Here is a 24,466-nt window from a genome sequence, read left to right as displayed (position 1 = left end):
TGCACTCACCCTCACACGAACCCCAGACAGCAGATGGGGCGCTTGGGTAATTGGTTAAACCTGTTCCCGATGTCTGGCTCCGCCTTGGCAGCGCCGTCTGACAGGAAAGCTGGCTGGGCCTGCACCGCTAAGCCTGCTGCCCCCATCCCCTCCCACTGTGGGACTGCCCTGGAGCAGGGTCCCAGAGAGGCCTGTGGGCAAGCTGGCTCCTCTCAGGCAGAGCCTGGCTTTCCAGTCAAAGAAGGCTTGTTGCCCTGTGGGAAGCAAGCACCTGTGAGGAGAAGTTGGTAAAGACAGCAGGCACCATGCAGAGACCAATCTGGGAAAGTTCTGTGGACAAGAGGAAGCAGCGTGACTGCTCCCTGAGAGGAAGGACATGGGTTGGGCCAAAGGGTTAAGGACTCCTGCTTGCTACCCTTGAGGCTTGTATGGCTGACTCTAGGCTCATGGCCGCTCAGAAGAATCAGGCCGTCATTCGGTGAGGCTCTGGAGGGCAGCAAACCACGGATGAGAAGTGGCCAAGCAGGCTTGCCTAGGGAGGCCTGGTGCAGCTGTTCACCAGGCATGGATGCAGGGGAGGGGCCAATGTCTGCTCTCTGGCCCTTTGCAGGCCTCCCTCTCTGGGCAGGAGCTGCAGGGAATGCAGTCCTGTCTTCTCCCTGTTCGGCTGCATCTGCGTCTCTTTCGTCTCTTCGGGAGAGACTTCGGTTTGTTCCCTGGAGAGGGCCCAAAAACTCCCAAATTAGCAAACCTGGCAAGCCCGCAGCTCAGAAAATAGTTCATCCTGATTCCATGTTTTTCAGGCTCACAGAAGCCTTTATTAATGAAGTCACAACACCAATATTTACCGTCTGCGGGAGAGGCACAACATGGGGGGATGGAGGGGGCTCCCCGCCCCGCCCCAGCAGGCCTGCCTAGGAAGATTGGCAGGTTTCCGGTCCTTCTAGTCCTTTATCTTCTTGACAGGGCATTCTGCTGTGATCTTCCAGGACCCATCCCCCACCCCACCCCCCAGCCAAGCATGGTAGGATCTTCAGAGGAGGGGCCTACCCTTTCTGTCCCACCACCACTAGTGCTGAGATGGGAACCTCTCCTAACTCCCACCCTACCTGTTCATGCACGCCCCCCCCCCACCCCGACACACAACTACTGCACTTGGTTGGCAGGAAGAGTTGCCGAGGGTTTAATTCAGAATCAGCCAGGTTAAGACTTTTAAGATTTGTGGGGTGTATTCATTTGATGGAGGAGGGGACAGGAGGAACAACGTCTTTTGGTTTCTGGAAATTGGAGTGGACATCAACAAGACAGGCAGAGTTGAAAAAGGTACCCAGAGGACAGTGGGAGTGTTCTCGGCAAAAGAACCCGTGTTCTTTTCTGCACCGAGCCCAGGCAATACACATGGGCCTTCAACCTGGATCAGGTGTCCACAGGGTACTCACCAACTTCCCAGATGGGAAGAACAGCACAGGCCAGCAAAAGTCGTGACTGCTCGCTCAGGGACACCAGGAGCAATGTAGGAGAAACCACAAGTCAGCACAGGACTGAGACACTATCCTGCCTGATGGGGGGTGGTGACAGAGCCCTCCTGGCCACAGCATGGAGGACCTTCTTAGATATTCACAGAAGCCCCTTAATGTCTGTGCTCTTCCCAGAGTGCAGACGGGGGTCAGGCAGGTGGCAGGGATGCTGCGGGAGCTGCATTGACCAAGCGTGACTGGACACCACTGTCTGGTCTGGAATCCAGCTGGGTAGAACAGATGTGAGGTGTGGATGGACCAGAGGAAGCAGAGCCGAGGGACCCAAAATGGAAACATGGGGGGTTAGGGAGAAAAGGAGGGCATTCCTGCAGGTGGAGAAACAGATTAGCTCAGGAGGGAGTGGATGGGTGTGGCTGCGAGGGAACTGGGACAGTGGTTGGTGACCGCCGTTTATAGCAGCAGAGGGCTAGAGTGGACGGTTGGGGAGTTCATGGGAGATAAAGTAGAGGCAGGCCTGGGTGTTGGCTGGGGAGACTCCTGGAAACACAAATCGAACTTCTCCAGGATGGAGGAAGTGTGTCAAGGGGGAAGGACAAACAGACAAACTGAAGGGCAGAAGGACAAGAGTTCACTGGACCTGTCCTGCCTTTCTCTGCCGATGACCTCTGCAAGCTCACCATTAAGCCCATGGACACTAGGTGTGTCCTCATACTTACAATCCAGTACCCAGGAGGCTGAGGCAGGGGGATTGATGTGACTAGGAAGCCAGTTTGGGCAACAGAGTAAGATCTCGCATTTGAATTTAAAAAAAAAAAAGGGCTGCCTCGGATTCTCCTGGACATGCGTACATCTGTGCAAGGCCTGGACTTGGACCCGCCTTAACCCACTCCCAGGACTCCTTCGTCTGGATTCTCCTCAGCTGGAGAAGCCACTCGAGTCTGTATGTGTAAGGATTCTCCGCCCTTCTGACCCTCCATGAGTTTGCAAAGACCCAGCGAGGCTTCCCTTCAGGCTCGTGGGCCCTGAGCACCCTTGCTGACCGCCCCCTCTGCACTGGGAACTGCAACCCACCCGCCCAGGCTCTACAGTTGAAGATGATGGTTGTGCAATTAAGAGAGAGATTTTTATTATTCCCATAGGGAAGGGGGCATGAGAGGATCACTAAGAACTATAGCAGGTACCTGGAAAATAAATTAAAACAGAAATGTCTCAAAACAAAGACAGAAAGAGACATGGAGAGCAGCTGGGAGGCTGCAGTGATGGTGGCCCACCCAAGCAGCAGGCTCTCCACCAGAAGGCTGAGCAGTCCCAGGCCTCAGCCAGCCCATTTTCTTGTCCTTCTGACAGTGATGGCCCCAGGCTCCAAGCCCTGTGGGGCCGTGACTCGAGGCCTCCCTGCAGCCTGGCTAGGGACTGGCCAGAGTCCAGCTTGGGCCCCCTGGGGCCCCGGCCAGCAGCAAGCAATGCTCTGCCCTTGTGGGCTCATGATTGTTCCCCTAGTCATTAGAGGTGACATCAATGTCCTCCCCGTTGGCCTGCTTCGTGGCGATACGCCACCGGTTGATATGGTGGGAACCCTTCTTCTTCTGCTCGGACTCAGGCCCTTCCTCCTCCAGCTTCTGCCGTTTGTATTTTGTCCTCCGATTCTGGAACCACACCTTCACCTGGGCCGGGAAGGAGGGGCACAGGTAAGAAACACCCAGAGCAGCCAAGATGGCCTCCACACTCCAGCTAAGCTGGGAGTCAGATGGGGAACTGAGGCTACACAGGCCAGGGTTCTCCCTTCCAAGCATCTGCCACTTGACAGGTCTGAAGACTGCTTATCAGGTGCCAGTGAGGAGGGCAGGGGAAGGACTGGACCTGAAGCAGTTTTCCAGTCTCTCCCAAATAAAGACAAAGCGGGTATAGCTGCTGAGCCTCCTGGTTCCTGAAGCCACAGTGAGCAGACATGAGAGAGCTCTGCCAATCTCCAGAGAAAATGTAGTCACCCCCAGAGGACCTAAAGCCCACTCCATCTCCTGTGCTGGTCCCACAATGCTGCACAGAGACAGACAAGGCTTCATAACCTAGAGGTGGAAGAACACAGTCTGTGACAGCCAGACTACATCTAAGATCCCAGAACCATTCATGGATACTGAAAACTCACATGCTCTCTGTCACAGCCTTGTTCAACCTGGAACCCCGTCCTAGCAGTCCTGTGAAATTGTCCTACCCACTTCAGAGTAGAACTGGGCAGGACAGAGCTGTGTGGACGAATCCTGTCCCTCAGGTACCAGCTCCTCGGGGCAGTCTGAAATTCACCCAAGAACCTCTGGCTCCCTCAGACAAATACAGAGCAAGTTCTGTCTGAGGGCAACTCCCCTACACACACAGGGTCAGCTCTGAACCTCCTGGTCCAACAGAACCAGCTCTTGTGGCCCCTCTAGATGCCACGGGTCACACAACAGTCAGAAGAGACATTGGAGGACAGAAGTGAGTGAGGACATAGGGAGCCCTCACTTCCGTGCCAGGCAGTGGGCGTCCCTATAAGAAGAAGGGTGGGGCTTGCACAGCTGGGCCTACCATCTTCTGGGATGACAGGAATGCGCCTGCGATTCTAGGCATCTCCAGGAAGCCCTTCTAGTCCGTCTCTACCATCCTTCCTTCCTCCTCCCCCAGCTCTGATCATTCCTCCTTCCTCCTCCTCCTCTCCCAGCATTACTGGGAGTCCATGACTCAGCTCTCACATCCTCCCATGAGTGGCTCCCCATGCACCCTCGGTACTTCCACACCCCGGAAGAAACGTGAGTTCACTGCTTTGACTGCACACCCCTTCACTTGGCCTTGAGGACCATCCAGGCCCAGATCCTCCTTGGTGCTAGTAGGAGAAAGTCGGGTACTCTCCTCAGCTCAGTCTCTTCCCTTCTCTGGACTTACATCCCTCATCCACAGGAGAGACCCATTTGGGAGCCCTTGCTGCTCCAAGGCACCTCCTGGTCTCCTGTGCCAGTGGATCCTTTGGATAGTGGGGCAATGGAGTTGTAAATCTTCCTAGGAATAGCAGCACGGATGAAAGCAAGCGGATTTGCCCGCCGTGGCTGCGCGGACAACATCGTTCGGTTGTTTTTGTACCATGGTGGTGAACGTTTCAGTTCTGGCAACTGCAGTGACTGCTGAAGGGGGATCTAGAACCCAGGGCAGGGCTGAAGGCAGCCTTTGCACACAACTGCAAAGGCAGGCAGTGGCAGCCAGCAGTGGGCCTGGTATCCTGGTTGTAGGATGGTTTCATGCCTAGGATGTGCCAAGCTCACACAGCCTTCCTCTCTGTCATGGAGGTTCTCCCAGGTTCTTCTCACAGTCCCAGAAAAAGGCCTCCACTGAGCCATCTGTCCTGACACTAGGTTGGTGGTGGGAACAGCGGTGCTCAGTGCTCCAAATGCCACCAGTCAAGAAAAGAAAGCTGGTCCAGGGAGCATCTGGTACCTGGCCTTGGTGGATGAAGTTAGGGGCAAGGGACTCCTTCCTTCCTAGCCAAGGCAGGGGCCAAACTTGTAGCCCGTATCTCCCTGGGTAGACAGGGAAGGATACTGGGTTCTTTGAGCTCATGACTTCTGGATTCCATGCCCCTCTAGCCCCTGGATGGTTCTGAGCGCACCACTGACAGCCAACCCAGCTCCTGCCCTCCACCCCAGAGTGCACTGTGACTGTGACAGCCGGTGGGTGGATGAGTTTCCCTGCCTCCTGTGTGTGACTCCGATCTGGGTACAGGATGTCATATCTGACAGGTTCAAGTGCGCTGGTTGTGAATGGTTTCAGGTGGCAATGGACAACACCAGAGACAGAGGGTCACTTTCTGTACCTTTCTCCTTTGTCCCATCCTCAAGACTCCTTCTGGAGGCTCATGGTTACAGAGGCATCTGGTAGGACAGACCTAGCATGCTAGCCTTGCCTGGCAACTCTCCCCCAAGGAAGGAAAGTATCAGTGGCAGAGCAGAAGCCCCGGTCACAGCTTCAGGCCTGGGCAGCATCCTGGTGGAGCACATGAAAGAGGCTTCCCAACTATGCCTCGCATGCACCGAGCCTTGTGTTCTAGCCCCAACACTACACAAACCAGAGGCAACAGTGTTTGCCCACAGTCCCAGCACTTTGAAGGTAGCGACTGAAGGGTCAGAAGTTTAAGCTCATCCCCAGCTAAACAGTGACTTTGAGGACAGCCTTGGTTACATGATATTATTTCAAAAACAACAATGGAGACAAGAAAGCAGCTCGCTCGCTCCCTAGAAACCAGGGCACAGGCCTCTTCTTAGGCAGCCTGTCTGTCTTCTGCAGAACAGCCCTGGGCTGAGTATCCAGACGCTGTTTATAGAGCCTGTAATAGCAGGGACAGTTGTGACTTCATAATAGTACAAAAGCCAGGACGAGCACTGTTGGTACAGTGTACCCACAGCCATGGGAGACAGAGATCTATGCATGGACGAGAGAGAACAGAAGGGAATGGACCCAAATCACCAGGGAATTTTGTTTGTTCCATTAACTTTTCTGAATTTTCTTTAGCCCATTACTGATATCAAGGGTTCTTTTTCCCCCTCTTAGATTTAAAAATAAAGAAAGGAAATGACTTGCTAGGGTAATAGGAGATGATAGTGACACCCTATAACCTAACCCACAAGGTAACTCTGGGGTCAGCCCCTTTGCTAGAGGGCAGCGGCCCCGGGAGGAAGGCAGATCACATAATGTGACTACCAGCTCCATGGGAACCAGTTTTCAGAGGTCATACCTGACTATATATTCTCCCCACCAATATGTATTAACTTCTCTTAACCCCAAAGACATATGTGGAATGTTGACTGGAGGCTCCACCCACCCGACTTGACCCCTGTGGTTTGAGGGAAAAGCTCCTATGGTCTCCTGAACTCCCGCTTCACTGAGTATCTCCCAATTTCTTGGTGAAGCCAGATAAACCCTTCTGAGACTCCCCATTTTGGAATGGGTTGTGTAACCTGGAACTCTCACTTGACCTTCAAGAACCGGCTCAGGCATATCTGGACTTCAGGGAGACAAAGCAGTGTCTTTCTGGCTTTGGAGTTAAGTCCCAAGGCCCAGAGTTGTGTCCATGTATGGCCATCCAGTTGGACAGAGGTAGAGGGACCCAACCCCATACTGTAGGCAAGTGGTGCCAGGGACAGATCTGGAAAATGGGAGGAGCCAGCAGAAGAGGGGCTGGAACGAATCAGAAAAGGGCGGGGGAAATGCTAAGTGCGAAAATGCGGAGCCACTAGCAGACAAGCTTTGCAAGAGGGTTTTTTTGTTTGTTGGGGGTGGGGGGCGTGTTTTTGGTTTTGGTTTGGTTTGGTTTTGTCGAGACAGGGTCTCACTATGTAGCTCTGACTGGTCTGGAACACCCCATGTAGACCAAACTGGCCTGAGCATCAATTCTTAATTCTGTATTAATTGGTTTGGGAGAAACCAAACAACCTTGGTTAGCTTCAACTGCCAACTTAACACACCCTAGAATTTTCTGAGAAGATAATCTCAATAGAGGCCTTGCCTAAATCAGATTGACCTGTGGCCATGTCTGTAGGGAATTCTCTTGATGATTAATGGAGGAAGGCCCAGCCCACTGTGGGCCAGGCCATTCCCTGGACAGGCCATCTTGAACTGCATAAGAAAGCCAGCTGAGCATAAACAGCCTGCCTGCCCTCTGGCAAGCAACATGGTCCGTGGTTCCTGATGCATTTCTTTGGCCTTGAAGTGAGTTCCTTGATCAAAGGCTCTTGTGTGAAATAGCCAGCAGGCCTACCACTTCTATGTACTTGTCTTGACTCCCTGTCTTGACTTCCCTCAAGTGATGGACTGTAATCTGGAATTGTAACCAAATAAACTCTTTCCTCCCTGAAGTTGTTTTTTTGTCAGGCTATTTTAGTAGCAGCCACAGAAATAAAACTAGACTAGATAGGAAATTTGTACACAGAAGATTTGAGACCAGGAAAAGCACAAGGAAGTAAGAGAGAGTGGATTAACTATTTGCTGGAGGAAGCTGGAGGAGGGAGAGCCATTGTAGAGAGCGGCAATGCTCACCTTGAGTCGTGTGTGAGAAACTGTTGTGGATGGACCGACAGACCACGTCCTCAGAGGACTGGTCCCTCTACATTACGGTGAAGACGTGTGTGTGAATACATAAACAATGGACAGCGAGCTTAGAAATGGGTAGAAAGCAGCTCCTGCCGGTGTTTCAGAGCTCATCACTGAACTTTGGAGTGGTCTGTTTTGGACGAAGGAAGGCTCGCTTGTTCAACCTTTCTCCCCATTCCCCCAGCCTCAAGCCTTTTGGCTCCAAGGGCCTGTACACTTTCCAGAGAAGACCCTGTCCCGTCTTCAAGAAATCAAAACATCCCTGTCAAGATCTCGTAGCTCTGAGATGGGAAGGTCTCCTTATGTTCTACTGTACTCTCTTCTGCTGTAATTTAAGCATGTCTTCTGAGTCTGTCGGTCTCAGACACAGAAAGTCCTCAGAATAGACAGCAGCTTGGAGACATCAATCAAGCCACCCTGCAGCCTGCTCTCTTCCCTGCCCTCTCTTGGGGGATCCATTTCTTGCCATTTGATCATGTCAGTCTTCCTACGCCCAGAATCAACTCAACCCTCACTCCGCCAAGCTAAGGCCACTTCCAACATGCCCACTAGCTGTAGCCCTTTCTCCTGACTCAGCTTGTATCCTGCTCCCTCCACACAGCCTAGATCCTCACCCTTACTCTGTTAAACTCACCTGCTCTCAGGTCTGTGTCCCTGTCTCAGCACCTCACTTAGCTTCTCTGTAACCCACCATGTAGGTCTTCTAGACTATCAAGAATATGGAGATGTTTGAGCCAAGGCTTAGCAGAAAAGGTGTGTCATCCCAGAGCCAAAATGATCTCGTGTGAGACTTTTCCCTGAAATTCAAGTCACTTGGATATCTCCCTGCTATCTATCCCTCCAAAGGCAGAACATCCCATGTCAGGAAGCGAGGAAATCCCATAGGTAGGTAAGACATACTGGAGCCTCTCTAGATCTCCCTCTTGCTCTCAAACCCCACGATGGCAGCTGGTTTTGGCATCTCTATCTCCATTTTAATTTACCTTCTTTAAATCCTTGTCTTCATCTCCTTGCACCTATAACCTTACATATCCCCCAAAACCTTTGAGGCCAGGAGCCTGCTGAGAACCTCCTGCCTATCTGGTCTCCTCTGACCCCCTCAGCCTGAGCTTTGACTTCAGGGCACTCCAGTTGCTTATCCTACCCTTGACCTGCAGGCTTGTCTGGTATTCATGTATTCCCCATCATGTGAAGATTCTCCAAGGTCCAAGACCACATTCCTGCCTTCTCCCTCACAACTCAGCAAAAGTAAAAGACAGACACTGCTGGTCCAGTCTAGGGGGTCAACGGAACACTTAACTAGCCAGGATCAGCACTCATTCCCCTGTTCGGTGACTGTCCACTGGCATCCGAAGTGTACCTTAGGTATTGCCTGATGTTTTGGTGTCTGAGGAAGTCAGTCTGCAGGTGTCTCCTATGCTGGGCACACATCCTCATGGTATTGGAGGTGCTAGTCTGATCCAGGTCTAGATTTGTCAAGCCTCCATACGGATGCAAGCTTGGAACCTTCCTAGCCATACCCCAGGCTGCACACAGGGGTGAGGAGCAAATGAGCACAACACAAGAGGGGGCACTGTCTGTGCCCCAGGCCCCATCTTTCTACCTCTCAGCTAAGGTATACATACAGCTCTGCACCAGGTAGCTCGGGCTACCCGCCTCTCAACACCTCCAGATGGAGCTCTGCCAACACAGAGCTCCCCATCTCAGACTTATCCATACATAGGCTGCCTTTGTGCCATCAAAACCAACAATCAACTACGACAGTATGACTGGACAATTGGAGGGGCAAGACAGGGAGGGAGCAGCCAAAGCAGAGAGCATTGGAGTAATTGATAAAGGCTAGCCGTGTGGGGGGGGGATCAAAATGCATGTGCCTGCTCAGTCAGTACAGTGTTTTATTTGTTGATTTGAGACAGGGTCTCTCATAGGCCAGGATGGCTTTAGTATATCTCAGGATGATCTTGAGCTTCTGAGCCTCCTGTTTCCACCTTCTGAGTGTTGGTATATACACCAGCTTGCCTGGCTGAAAACTTCTGAAAAAAAATTTTATGTTCATGAATATTTTGCCTGCATGTGTATATGTGTACCACAAGCATGCAGTACCCACAGAGACCAGAAGAGGGTGTTGGATCCACTGGAATTGGAATTATAGATGGTTGTGAGCTGCCATGTGGGTGTTGGGAATTGAACCCCAGTCCTCTGAAAGCACAGCTAATACTCTTAACTACGGAGCCATCTCTCCAGCCCCATGTCTGGCTTTTATTCAGTACACAGTCCCTGAATATCTACTCCATGTTGGGCATTGTGCTAGATCCTATGAGGAAATAAACTTGACCTCTGCTTCCTACAGTCAAGATGCTAGGATCTATTGTTCACCATAATTACCCAGGGAGCTGTTGGAAAAATGTTCTTCCCTTGGAATGCAACTTGGATGTCCTAAGAGCATCTCCTGGGTATCCCCATATTTTAAGAGCTCCCTGGGAGATGGATGCAGCTGATCTACAGAATGACATATGGGCATGACAGATAATAAGTCATAACAGCAAAATGTGAGGCTTAATAGGAAAGGCAAGGGAGACACTGTGAGTTCTGGGAACATGGAGGAGGGATCTTACACACACACACACACACACACACACACACAGAGAGAGAGAGAGAGAGAGAGAGAGAGAGAGAGAGAGAGAGAGAGAGAGAGAGATAGGAAAGTCAGAAATAGAAAGTGGATGGATGAGCCTCACAAATTCAAGGCTGGAGAGGATTCAACCACAGCAATGTGACAACTGAAGCCCGGGGATAAGCCTGAGCCAAGCTGAGTTGAGAAGGTGATAGGTAATCATGGGCAGGTGTGTGAAGATATTGTTAGTTGCCCATAGTCCTTGAGGGATGGATGGTGGAATACAGAGGACAAAATGGATGAGATGATCAACAGATGGGTACATGGAGGTCATTGTTAGGAAGAAAAGCATGTAATTTGGAGAAAACACTTACGGATTTGGGGAGAGAGTTTAATGAATGTAGACAGAGACAGGTTGCTAGATAAAAGACAATTACATGTGAGGGGCCGAGCACAGAGGCCTGACGAACGCAGGTGTCATTTTAGAAACACATAGCGGGGAGCTGATTGGAGTAACAGATACTTGACAGGTAAGTTTGCATGTTGAATACTGAGAGATGGATGGTTAGCTAATCATACAGTGTACATTCAAACAGAAAGTTTCAAGGACAATAGAAAAGTAGCTCTGACCATGGATATTGAATGTGGCAGGAAGAATGTTGGCCCAGGGGACACCTAGGAAAGGCCTTTGTTATGCTACTAATTTGACATATTACTTTAAGTAAAGAGAATGGGCCTGACAAGGAATGGGAATGGATGTTACTTGAGTTCATAAAAGATGCCTCTAATCCTCAAATAACTTTTTCCCGAAGAAGACAGCACTGAGAGAGGTTGAGGAACTTGCCCATTGCACACTGCAGGCAGCCAGGGATTCAGTCATGTCTGCTGACTTGGGTACCTGCGTAGCCTCAAGGTTTTTACCTGGAAAGACAGGACTACAAGGAAGTTTTTTCAGCTCCTCAGGGAGTTCTGTGATAGGAGAGAGTGCTATTCTGTACGTAAAAAGAACCATTCCTGAAGGAACAGGATTATCAAGAGTCCAGATGATTGGCAAGCTAGACCCATCACATTGTTCTCTTTGGCTTTGTTCTAAATGTATGTTTGAAATGTCCCATAACAAAAAAGGAGAGCAGCAAGCAGCCTGTGAACTATGCACTGGCATTGTTAAGAGCTAAAATTGACAGGAAGCTAGATCAGTTTGAAAGAAAATTAATTAAACATGCTCTCACTGGGCTAAAAATTGAAAAGTTTAAAAACAATGATGTGATTTCAACAAGTGCTAATCTGTGGGTGGTAGAATTATAAACTGTTTTGTTTTCTTACATTTCTGCAATTAACATTTAATAAATATTACTTTTTACATGAAGTTAATTATAAACACCATTCTTAAGTTGACACCTTGTTTTAAACAATTATTGTAAAGCACTGTTTGCCAGGAGGGAAAAGAGGTGTTATTTTATTAGCTTAGTTTTTCAACATTGCTTCTTTAAAAACAGTTTTTTAAATTAACTCTGTTCCTTGGTAAGATTTTTTTTTTTTCAGTTAGAGCTGTCAACCAGCAACCCCCCAAAACCTCCAGGTTCTGCAGTTCTGTGGTAGCCTAGAAGGAGGCCATGCTTTAATGGTTATATAGGGTAGCAGATACAGTAGCCAAAACACCAGGACCGGGGGTGAGATCAGGAGCCTGGGGTACAGTGAGGGGCTCTGTCTACCAAGCTAATGGGAGGGCACAGGCAGACCCACTACCTAAAGAGGGGTGATGGGGAGGAAGGAGCAGTGGAAGGGTGGAGAACCAGCAGAGCCTGAGCTGGGCGTCTGGGAACTGGCAGGGTCGGAAGGCCTATACAGGAAAGCAGTCCAGTATATCAGCCAGACTGAGAGTCACTCAGCTGCTTCCGTCCTTGTACACAGGAATGGACCAAGCATTTGATGGCACTTCCACCGGTGTTCATATATGGTGAGGCTCTTGTAAAAAGAAAAATCCCTCATGTTTGCCTCCTTACCGTTCCCTAGACTTCTCTAATGTTTTTCCTTAAATAATAAATTACTAAAACCCTATCTGGGAATTATAATGCCACCCCATTCAAGTCCCCCAACATCAATGCAGTTCACACCTTTCCCAACTCAGGAGGCCCTGCGTGCTCAAGCCTCCTGCCTCAGTTCCTAAAACACTTTTACAGGCATATGTCTTTATGACGAACAGCGAATATGCCGCAGTCCACAGAGCCCCAGCTGCTGATGGCCTGTGTTGGGATCAGGGTCACTCTCACACTGGAGCTAGAGATGACCTGTACTCACTCATTCCTTCTGTTGTGAAGCTGACACTGGCTTTCTTTGTCCACATACCACAGGTGCTGGAGGTCAACTAAGGTCTACCGAGCTTTGCGTAGGAACATCAGCGCAGGCAGGGCAGAGATGACGGGATCACCCCCCCCCCACACACACACACACACACTGACTTTTGGGTGCTGTGTCATTTAGAGTGGAGACAGGCTAGGAATTTTCGCAGTCGGGGTGCACTGTGGATCAAATTCCATGCTTCTGGTGGGCTCCTTCGCCCTGATTATAAGACCTGGGAAAGCTCTGCAAGTTGGCTTTTGTCTGTGATGCCAACACGCAGGAGTCAGAGACAGGAGGATTGCTGCGAGTTCAAGGCCAGCCTGGGCTACATAGCGAGCCCCTGTCTCATTACAAAACAACACTCCTGCAACTTATCAGGGCAAACAGAAAGAAAGGGTAGGGTTTGGAGGTGAGGGATGCCTCGCTGTAGGTCGCTCTTGAAACCCGAGGGCTAGGGAGACCTGCACCCAACCGCCTACCTCAGGCACTCTGAGGCTGTGGCAGGGGATTGCTTACCTGCGTCTCAGAGAGACTGAGGCTGCCGGCCAGCTGCTTCCGCTCAGCTCCCACCACGTAGTGATTCTTTTCAAAGGCTCGCTCCAGCCTCAGCAGCTGCGAGGGCGAGAAGGCCGTGCGGATCCGCTTGGGCTTGCGTGCGAAGGGCCCGTGTAAAAGCAGCCCGTCCTGGGGAACGTCGCTTGCTGCAGCCCAGAGGCAATAGCAGCACACGCAGGTACAGACAGAGAGAAGGGGCGCGGTGAGTCGCTGGCCTCTGCCGCAAACACCCTGCCACTTATGAAATCCTGACACCTCCTCTACTTCTCCCTTTTCCCTTGCCGCTACCCTGAAACCTCACTCCGGAGCTACCGTCAGGGGACGACCAGCAGAATCCACTCTAGAACCAATAGGCGAGTCCAGGCCTGATGAAGGCCCTACCGGCCCAAATCCAGCGTTGCCAGGGGAAGCAGAAAGGCCAAGGGATGGCAGAAGCCCCTTAGGTCTTTTCCTGTGCCCTTGCAACTCTACCTCCACCCGGGCCCCAAAGATTGATTAGCTTTGAATGATCTAATCCTGAAGCGTCCCCTCCTGGACCAACTATAGAGAGGACAGGGCTGGGGGTCAGAAAGGTGGTGGGGGAAAGAACAGGACTGATAGGTAGATCAACGAGACTTCATGTAAGACTCTAAAGTACCCTACAGCTAAGTGCTCAGGCTACTACTAGCTGCTGAAAAATCCTGCTAGCAGGCCTAGGCTCCACCACGAAGGAGGTAAAAGCAAGCCAGGTCCAGCAAGCGGCAGACTCTGGAGTTCTCAAATCTACTTTTTTTTTTTCTGCAATTCCCTTCTCTCCTCAGGACTTAAACACTGTGAAGGCAGGCCCATAAGGGAAGGATGGAAGAAGGGGAGCTCTTCTCATTGGAAAGGCTCCTGCTACCTCCCCGAGTAGTCCTGAGCAGAAATAAATATCTAGAAGCTGTCCTCTCAACACACACACACACACACACACACACACACACACACACACTCAAGAATATTCGTTCCCCATTGGGTGTGTGTAAATATACACTCCAGCTTCCCCTCCGTCTTTTCCTCCCATTACTATACAGGATTTCAGAGTGTGACTGTCCCTTGGCAAAGCTCCCACCCTCTGCTCCTACACTGAAAGGACTGAGTAAGGCTGGGGTGGTGGTCAGGAGGTAGAAAAGCCAGAGCAGGCTTCTACCCAAGCTGCCGCGTGCCCCCCCTCCCCCGCACTGGGCCCTCACACAGTTGTATATTCTCAGAGGCCTGCAGGCACTGGTCCTCACACAGTGGCCTGCATCGGTTCCCCTGACCCTACAACACAGAGACCTAGATGGGATGTTTTGACAGAGTTAGCTGTTGAGATTGACTGATCCAATTAATTTCTTCAGAGATGGCTACTGGATTGACTCAATTGGACCTACTGTTTTATTCTGAAGACAGTAATCTGGATGATTCAGATGAGATCCCCCATTTCTGGAAAGGCCATGTAAGTGAAACAGTCACATCATGAGTGCCCTTGTTAAAATTCGGTCAGTAGACATCCCTGGGCTTTGGGGACCTACGCCAGGCAGTAGGGTGGCTGGAATCCTGTTTGGAACACAGTTGCCTGGGACTAACCTCCTATCTCCTACTCGTTTCAAGTGTTGGGTCTGCACTACTACACAGCAGGCTGAGGGATGTCACTGGGGAGTAAAGGATGGACATGTGTCCCTAAGCCATGGGGGTAGGAGCAGACCCAGGATCTCAGGCCCGACTGAAGAAGAAGGAGTTTCATTAGGTCCTAGAGGGAGAGTGGAGGAGGTGGCTTCCCAGAGAGAGAAAGAGGGGAAAACATTAAAAGCCCATTCTTGGAGTGAATAAGAAGACTGGAAGTCTGGTGTGAAGACCAGTCTGGAAGTCCACGGAAAGGGCAGAGAAATGGATGAGAAGCCTTTATTGAAGAAATTGCTTCAAAAGCCCACATTGTTCAGAATCCAGGTAAAGCCTCAACTGTGGCTTCCTCTGAACAAATGATCCAGAGAGGAGCCTTGGGGAGCGGCCTGGCTATCTCAGCCTCCCGAGGGTCTGGCCTAACCTATGCAGATGTGAAGCCGCAGCAAGGGGAGGCCACAGGTCTGAGTAAGTGGCATGCAGAGGTGTGCAAGGAAGGGAGGAGCTGAGCAAGCAAGCCGCAGCTCTGCTGTGTCTTCCTTAACCGCTCTGTTGAGGAAGTGTGCCAGTCACCTGAGAAGAGGAGGAAAGCACTCTCTTTTTACAAACTCTGTTCTGATCAAAGGCTTCTTTGCCTCCAGTCCTCAGTCTTGCTTGGCTCAGGGAAACTGCACGTCCTGTTGTAGACGTTAGCATGCACCCCCCCCCCCCCCGGTATGTGTTCTTATACACGGGCCCCAACGGAGTCTTCCTGACCCAACTATGAAAGAATCAAGAAGTTAGAAAATTACCCAAAATATTAATAAATGGTAAGTTATTTGATTAAAAAACACCAAATCATTTTTCCAGTGGGAAAGATGATGTTTAGCAGAAAACAAAAAATCCGACGATATTAATCAATAGCTACATGTTTCTGTAAAGACAAGGTGGCGAGGTGTCTGTGTACCTGGCGCTTCTTTCCTTGACCTATGAGAAAGGGTCCATACCTCACTAACACTTCCAGAAGAGCCTGCCCAGCTCTCAACTGGACAGGATGGAACAAGCTTGAGGCTGGGATACAGCCTGTTTGGACTCAACAATTTCAGGTTGTGAGAGAAGGTGTCAGTTTTATACAACCATCGGAAAGGAACATGAACCTATTCCTCCCCGGAATTAGGAGTTAGGATGTGAAAAATTCCACATCTTGTTTCTGCAGGCCTCTGCAAGGCGATGACTGGGAGCTAGCAATGGATATTCTAAGAAGCAGGCTGCGGGAAGCAGCAGGAGTGAGATACCGAAGCACCCAGAGCTGGAACTCCAGCCCTAGATGGAGAGGCCGCTTTAGCTAGTGACTTGGAGCCCAGCATCCCTGCAGAATGGCCTGGAGCTAGGATCTGGAGAGGGTGACGGTAAAGCGGAGGTAACCTCTTCCCTCCTCGTCCGGTGTGAACAAAGGCGCCCTTTGAAGCTAGTACCCACAACCGCAGAGGGTTGGGAGGGCTAGGTTTCCCTTAGTCCCCTTCAGACATAGCTTTCCACTCCAGAAAGTTCCTAATCGCTGTGCAGTATCACTAAAACGACGCCAACCTTGCTCAATCTTCGCGGGTTCCTCCCGTTTGGCCCGCAGTTCGGTGGTCCTGACCATGCACCCAGATTTCTCCTCTTCGCTTAAGGGAGAAGCGGCTTCCAGGCGCCACCGGCTCACACTGCCCGAAAGCGCTGCGCACAGAACGCGGACACGGTTCCTTTTCGTTCTGGTAGGGTTTCTTGCATCAAAACGGGACTGAAATGAGCATCGCGGAGACCCGGTTCTCTAGAAAACGCGGCGCCGGAGGGCCTGGGACGGCTCAATTTTTAGCCCCGAGGCAGGGTGGGATCTGGAGGAGGCAGCGTTGTCGGCACGCACGCTTCACGGCTGCCGCACCTCGGAGTTGAGAAGGTCGGTCAGCACCCATCGGATTTCCGAGTTCGCAAGCGCGGCTACACTGGAATCCTTCTCCGCGTCGAGACGCGGTTATGGAGATAAAAAACCCCACCGTTTGTGGAACTCCACATCGTATCAGCTGGGACTGATGGCTTAGGGAGAGGCGGAAATTTCCGAGAGGGTTTTGCGGAGAATGTATTGACTTTGCCGGGCTGCGGATGCTCCGATCCCGAAAACTGGATCTCGCAAAAGGCGCCACCAGCCCAGGGCGAGGCGGATTAGTCCAGAGGTGCGAAAGATGGAGAGAACGGCAGAGACTCCGGACTAAGGGCGGGAAAGTCCCATCTAGGAGGCACCTTGAATATGCTGAACCTCTTGAGTGTTCCTAGTCTGGAATAGGCTAGGAACCGGCAGCAACCTCTCCTCCAGGGCCCCTGATCTTTCACAAACCAGTTCCCTTCAGCCATGGTCCCTTCAGCCCAGGTCCCTTCAGTCCTGGGCTCACAACCTCGAAGACTCAAACTCCGTTAGCAGGCGCAAAGCTGAAGATAGAGCCTACCGGGGACCTCGGGTAGTTGGCTAAATCTGGATAAAACCTCATTTTAGTAGTAAGCATTAATGTGGAGTGGTGGGAAATGTTAGTTAAAACAACTAATACTAATACCGTAGGCTTTACCCCTCCCGCTTGGAGAAATCTTTGAAGGAAAAAAACCCCTGCCCTCCTAAATACTTGCAGAAAAAATTGCTCTATTGGATGAACGGGATTTTCTCGGTTAGTATGTAGTGGCCAGGTGAGGCTGGGGTCATTGGCTGACAAACCAAGGTCCTCTCCAAATAGCTTTCTCCGAGGCAGTCAAGCAACTAAAGCTAAAGCTACAAATATATTTTATTATATTAATAATTGCATCAAATATCAGATTCACTTTAGCAGTGTAGCCCTGGCTTACTGTCAAAGTAGTTCCTGGAAGCAATGTGCCAACCTTGTTTCTTTTTGCTGCTGTTTCACGGAACGCTGAATTTACCTATGGAAACGCATAAGACTGAGGTCCAGTCTATATACCAAACTGGGAACTAAAGCAATTGCTATAGGTATCAAGGCCAATTTTTTTCTTAATGAAAGAAAGGAAAAAACTACAAATCTAAGGAAGAAAATAAACTGCAATAAACACAACTCTCATTTCTTTAAGAAAGTCAGACAACTGGTGTGTGTGTGTGTGTGTGTGTGTGTGTGTGTGTGTGTGTGTAAGGCGCTTGGAGGGGTCTTAATTAGCAAACCAATTGCGGGGTTGCAGATGGGGGGGAACTAAGACTATCTATGACCTTAAAAGCCCCCTTCTACCGTCCACCACCACTCAAGAAGACTGTCCTGAGCTTCTAGCAACCGGAGGAGGTCAGCGATGAAGAAAGCCAGTTTTCTTACTGCAAGCCTTCCCCACTTTAGGTCCATGAGGAGTGTGGCCAAGGTTGCTGAGAAACGCCCCAAGACAGCGGAGTGAACCACACTGCCCTGCTTCCCACAGAGCCAGGGAGCGCAGGTGGACTTTCCTCTGCGCGGACGCACCAAGAGTTGTGGTGACCGTGAGAGCGAAGTACGGTCACAGCTCAAAGCTCTGGCGCGGGAAGGGCCACGCACTTTCAGGGATGTGACCAGTTTAGTCCTAAAGGAAATTAAGGTTGGCCAAGGGAGGGTCAGAAAAAGCTCCTAAGCTTGTATCCTAACCAGCCACATACTTTGGAAAACGTGGAGGTCCCAACCTCACTTCACGGGTAGGAAACCAACATAGATTACAGGCTAATCGGCTGCGCACAGCCAACGCTGATCCCCCGAGCCTTGTCCGCAACAACTTCTGAACAGCCCCGAGCCTCTCCCGCGTTCCCGGGTCATGAACACAACGTGATCACTCACCCTGGAAGCGGTGGCCGAAGAAGCGATTCCGAAGCACCCAGGGGTAGAAGTGGAGAGGGTCCCGATGCTGGGCACCGAAGAAAGAGTGAGGGGGTTGCAGCGAGGAGGCTCCCAGCTGGTGCGCCGGGTGCACCGTCAGCGCCGGATGGTTCATGGCCTCGGGGAACACAAGCTCGGGCCCTCCGTAGAGCGAGCGACCGGCACCCGCGGCGGCAGCGGCCGGGAAACCACTTACGAAGGCCGCCTCGGCCGCACTGGGGTGAGGGTAGTTGAGAGCCGTGGGCCTGAGCGGTTCCTCTGAGGCGGCCACTGCCAGAGGATGGGAGCCCGCGCCCCCACTGCCAGGGCTCCCGCCGGAACCACCATCCTTGGCCACCAAGGATTCTATGGTGAAACCCCGCTTGGCCGCAGGCTGGAACATGATAGCGGCCGCCGAAGCGGAGCGAGGAAGCGGGGCTCTGGAAAGCGCTCGGTTCCCTGGCGCTGCCGCCCTGCGGGGTGTGCACCGAACCAGGCACATGCACTCACGCCCGCACTCCTCACCTCCCCCGCCCGCCCGCCCGCCCGCGCTCGGCCCTTGCGGGCGAGCCAGGCGCGGAGCGGCGAGGGGCGTGCGAGTGTCCTAGCACCGAGTTGAGCCACTGCGCACGGCCAGGAGCGTGGTTCCCGCGGCCCAGTGGGCAGCTCTCGGCAACCGCCCAAGGCTCGGGGCTGCTTATGCTATTGCGAGTCGCTTCTGCGGTCCTCCCGGCTCTTTCCCTTACAAGTCACCCTGTGACCGACCCCGGCCCACGATCCTCCTAGAACTGCCCGGCCAGGCCTTGGCTGCCGCTCTGCAAGGAGAGAGTTAGCGGGCACCTGCCCCGCGCTCGCCCATTGGCCGCCGCTCACCTGCCCCAAGGTGGGGGGCGGGGCGGGGCGGGGCGATTCATGGCGGGAGGGGGTGCGGTCCCCAGTCGGAGGCAAAAACCGGACTGGAACATTGGCACGCGATCTAGTGTCTCCTCACCCAGCCCCACCCCACCCCCTCTGCATCTTGATTTTCTGCCTCGGCCCTTTAGCTGCCACCGCAGCCTGGCCTGAAAGGGACATTGGCAGAGCCCGGGTTCGAGGGAAAAAAACCCAACTCTTCTAGAGTGTACTGCAGTTGAACCCCTTCCCTTCGTCCTGCGACGTCGTTTCATTTCTTAGGGAACTTGGATGGGTGTTTGGGGTCCCGCCTAGATTCTCCAGAGAACCTGCTACACGTTCGCCTAACCTAAGGGAGCCCTCCGGCTCACCCACCATCGGCCTCTGGAGCCCTATTATAAAGCTGCGGTATGTTCCTGAAATTTCGCGTTTTCTGGATGTTTCTGAGTACAGCGCTTCAAATAGAACGTGCATTCTTTTCACCGGGGCCAGGTTCGCACTGTCCGGAAAGAAGCCACAGAACCTATCGCTCCGCAGCTCTCCAGCAGCCGCGGCGCTCGAATGCAGCGGTTTTGCCAGGCCCCGCGCAGCGGCTCTCTCCCACCGGACTGCGGTCCTCAAGCGCAGAGCGATCTCGGGTTCCAGTGTTCTATGACCAGGCCAAAAGGGGGTATTTGGGTCACTGTTTCCTAGATTGGGGCTGGTCTTGCTGCTCTCCTGCCACTCGTGAGGACAGGCCAGCGGTCCTTCGATAGCAGAGGCATCCTGGCCCCTCAGACATTTATTTCCCTTCCACCTGCGACCGCAGGGCAGTGCGCCAATCTGTTTAGGCTAACTAAGCCTAGAGGGCGAGAGGGCAGTAGACTCTTAGAAACTGTATTCTGTAAACTTTCCACCCCAGCCCTCTAGGGCACTGTGGCCTAAGAGGGCTCTGATTTAGGGGGTCGGGACCCAGCTCGCGTATGGCGGGGAGGAGATCGAAGAGAATTCTGCTTACTTGTCTCTGACCGGGTGAGTTCTACTGGCCAGATCATGGCCCGAATGCTCACGTCCGAGCTGGCCTCCTGAGACCCGAAGGGCAGTGCGATCTCCATGCTCTACAACTCTGCGGGGACTCCAGGCCAGGTCTTGGCAGCAGCCCGCCGGAATGCCAGGAGCCTTGGTCCAGTTGAGCGCTCCGGGCGCCCTCGCAGCTACAAAGCGGGTTAAAGTCTATTTTCCAGTCGACTGCTCCGAAAAGCCCCCGCTCCTGGTGCCATTCCGGCCCCCTTGGGCGAGATGGGGAGGAGGAGGCGAGAGGAGGCTGAAAGAGGACCGCACCTTGCAGCCCCTTCCCATCCTGGACGACCCAGGGTCGGATCTTCGGACTTCCCTGGGTACCCACTCGTTTACCCGGTGCGCACTGAGCGCCTAGTCTCTCACTGGTTTCTCTGGATCTCTGCCGCTTCTGTGAGGCTTTTTCTGCCCTTCTCTCGTTCCTGTCTGGGACTGTCCCCCTTCACCTCCCGCTTCACTGTCCACGGAACGCCTAATTCCTCCCCCTTTTGCCACGTCCTGGGTCAAAGGGACGTGCCTGGCTGGTGGGATCTTGATCACTAAACTGGCAGAGGTGAGGATCTGGAAGGTGGTCTTGTTGGAGCAAGGCCTGGGCAGAGACGCAGGTTCCAGTGAATAAAATTGTCTAGGCCTATGCTCTGGGGAGATAACTAAGTGCTGGGCTCTCTGTGAAGACGGAACCCATACCATTGCTGTTTTCTGGGGCTGAATCCGATCGGCCCATCTTTAGGCTCCCGTTTTCTGCCTTCACTTCTAGCCTGGGTAGTAGCTAAAAGCTAGTTAAAGGAGGCAAATCAGGTCGGGAAGCTGGGACTGCCTTCACCATCCCAGTCTTGTATCTAAAGTACCTGCTTTGGTTCACGACGACTCCTAAATCACAGACTTTCTAGACCACAGCTTTCCTTGTAGTGCTTTTGAAATTCTTTGACACCCATTGTCATTTTTTTAACACCCCAATCTCCTACAGATGATGAAGTAGAGCATAGAGGAGCTTGACTTGAATCTGGTTACTGGGTGGAGGAGGAATAGCTCAATGGTCCTGGCCAGTGCCAGGTTCCACCCCTAATCTGTTCTCTGGGGCTACGGGTCGACCCAGACTCATATCCCTAGGATGAGACGATGAGATGCTGCCGTGCTCTGGGCAATTTCTCGCCCTTCCTCACTCTTCCTCTCCTGTAATTCCCCAATTCCCTCCCGTCAGTCTGCAGACATTAATCCCCTGCCTGATTCCCTGTTTCTGTCCCCCTTAGGACCTCTTATTTCTAGCTACTCCCCTGCAGCAACTGGAGAAGTCGCTAAGGCTTCCATCCCTTTATGGATTTTGCATCAAAGTTCCAACCTTCTCTTGTCATGCCGTCCACCCTACTCTGCCCCTCCACAGATTGCAAGCCTCTCCTACCACACCTTCCATTACAAAGATACCCCTCCTTCTACCCTCGGACTTCTGCCCACTTTAGTCAAACCTGCACTCTTCCTTCCCATCCAAACTGATGAGCTCTGCAGGAGACTGAAGCACCTCTCTCTCTCTCTCTCTCTCTCTCTCTCTCTCTCTCTCTCTCTCTCACACACACACACACACACACACACACACACACACACACACACACACACACCTGCCAGGCTGTTTTCTTCTAATCTACATCTGTCCAACCTATCGCCATGATTTCTTCAGAGAAAATTGGCTCCTGCTCCGCTGGTCAAACCTGAACCACCTGCGCTAGTTCTGTCTCTTTCTCTTTCCTTGGTCTCTGAGATGGCATGCACCCAAATCCAGACTCTTCGTACTGAACCTTGAGACTTGATCAAGAATCTTGCCTTGGAGCTGGAGGTGGCAGCGCTTACCTTTAGTCCCAGCACTCAGAAGACAGAGGCAGGAGATACTCAGGAAACAGAGAAGAGAGAACTGAGTTTGAGGCCAGTCTGGTTTACAAAGTTCCAGAACAGCCAAGGTTACACAGAGAAACCCTGTCTTGGAAAAACAAACAAAACAAAACCTCAGTTGCATACCCGTTAAGAGGCCTGCTTTCTATGGGAAGTCTGCAGAGATTAAATCGGGCAACACCCCACTCCATAGAAGCCCTGGATTAAAGTTACTATTGCTGCCCTTTGTCGTGATAAACTAAGCATCTCCAAGTCTTCCCTCTAGCTGCGAGGCTGTGGTGCAATGTCTGGCCAAGCCAGGCAATCTCTGCATCAGAGCCTCTGCTAGTGGGAAACTCCATTCAGCACAGTGCCCTCATCCGTATCCCTTGCAGTTCCCCTCTCCCTGCTTCCTCTGCAGCCTGCGTCCCCTACAGGTCTCTCCACCCCTCAGAAGATTTTTCTTGGATAGTGTTTCCCTCTGTCAGCTCTTGATTTTTTTCTTAATCATCCACTTTTTTTCCCCACTTTGAGACAAGATCTCATTCTGTAAACCTGGAACTCACTATGTAAATCAGACTGCCCTAAACTCAAAGTGATTCTCTGCCTCTGTCTCCTGAGAGCTGGGATTATTAGTGTATGTCATCAAGCCTACTGACCATCCAGCTTTCTGAATAACGTTTGCCTCTGGCCAATTCTCCCACTTCCTCTGTACTCAAGCCCTTGCAGCCAGACTTCTACCCCATCAGAACAGGAAAACGGTTTGTGAGACTCCCACACTTTCGTGACCATTTCCTTGCGAGAGTAATATATGCTTAAGATGACGCCAAGTCCATCCTCCTGGAGTTATTGTGAGGCGGAATGAGTTACAGTGCATACATAGTGGACTTGGGGCAGTGCCCAGCACGTAGTGAACTCGATAAACGCTAGCTGCTATTGCTTTACGGAGAGCTGTGTTCTCCAATTTGGGCGTCGAGAGCCACATATTCTAACTAGGTGACTAAAATGTTGATGACCCAAATTTAAATGTTCTGAAAAATAAATATGTACTATACACTTGAACACACAAGCAAGAAGTCCAACAATGTAAAATAATATATACTGTGTTGGCTAATTAGGTATTAGGCAGACTTAGTGTTTTTAAAATGTAAAATATCGTATTTATATTTTCTGTATTAGTTGGATATTGCAATGAACATATCAGGTTAAATGAAATTTATTAAGATTTTTCCGTTTTTTTTTAGTTTAGTTTGTTTGTTTTTGATGTTGAGATAGGATCTTATTATGTAACCCTGGCTAGTCTAGAACTCACAGAGATCTGTCTGTGTCTGTTACCACACCTGCCCTGTTTTCTTTTTAACTATTTAATATAGCTCCTATAACACTTAAAAATCTGTGTCTCATATACATTTCTATTGAACAGAGTTGCAACAGAAAATAGATTTGAAAATAAAAAAGGGTAGATGGGAGTAGGGTGGGTATATGCCTTTATTCCAAGCACTTGGAAGCCAGGGACTAGCGGGTCTCTGTGAATTCCAGGCCAGTCTAGTCTACAGAGTGAGTTCCAGGACAACCAAGGCTACACAGACAAGGCTCTGTCTTGGAGCAGGGGAGGGAGGGATTTGGGAGCAGGGAAAATGGATTTAAAATATTTATTTTTGAGACAGAGTGTTTCATGTATTTCAGGTTGGCCTTACTGTGTCATGAAGGATGCTCTTGGACTGTGATCTGTCAGTAAACTGTGTTCCCAGCCCTCCTCAGGAAAGTCTTGGAGTAGATCCATAGATGCTTGCACCTCTTTATATGACTTTAAACACTGTGAAACAGAGAAAGAAGGAGGAGGAGCTTGGTGACCACACTTGTAATCTCAGCACTCAGGAAGCTGAAGCAAGATAATCTCAAATTCAAGTCCAGTCTCAAAGGGAGAGGACACCCCACTGGACACTTTTATAGCATGCTTCTCCATCAACTGAAAGCATATTTGCCTCTCACTAAATATTCACTGATGAATATTTTTTATTCGTTATAACATTTCATTGGGTTGAACTATTGTGTGTGTGTGTGTGTGTGTGTGCGCGCGCGCGCGCGCATGCGCGTGCATGCGCGAACACACA

At 51.3% G+C, this 24,466-nt stretch overlaps 1 protein-coding gene across 1 annotated transcript; it reads right to left on the bottom strand.

Annotated features, from left to right (window-relative positions):
* Positions 1-841: 841 nt before the first annotated feature.
* On the bottom strand, positions 842-19,480 carry Emx1 (empty spiracles homeobox 1). Its single transcript, XM_075983678.1, has 3 exons — positions 18,528-19,480; positions 13,060-13,244; positions 842-3,142 (listed from the first exon to the last, which is right to left on the bottom strand). Exons 1-3 carry the CDS (start codon positions 19,045-19,047, stop codon positions 2,975-2,977), a joined length of 873 nt encoding a protein of 290 aa, XP_075839793.1. The 5' UTR covers positions 19,048-19,480; the 3' UTR covers positions 842-2,974.
* Positions 19,481-24,466: the final 4,986 nt, after the last annotated feature.

This window comes from Microtus pennsylvanicus, chromosome 8, assembly GCF_037038515.1.
Source record: "Microtus pennsylvanicus isolate mMicPen1 chromosome 8, mMicPen1.hap1, whole genome shotgun sequence".
In the NCBI taxonomy this organism is placed as follows: Eukaryota; Metazoa; Chordata; class Mammalia; order Rodentia; family Cricetidae; genus Microtus; species Microtus pennsylvanicus.
This window is presented reverse-complemented; position numbering and strand designations above follow the sequence as displayed.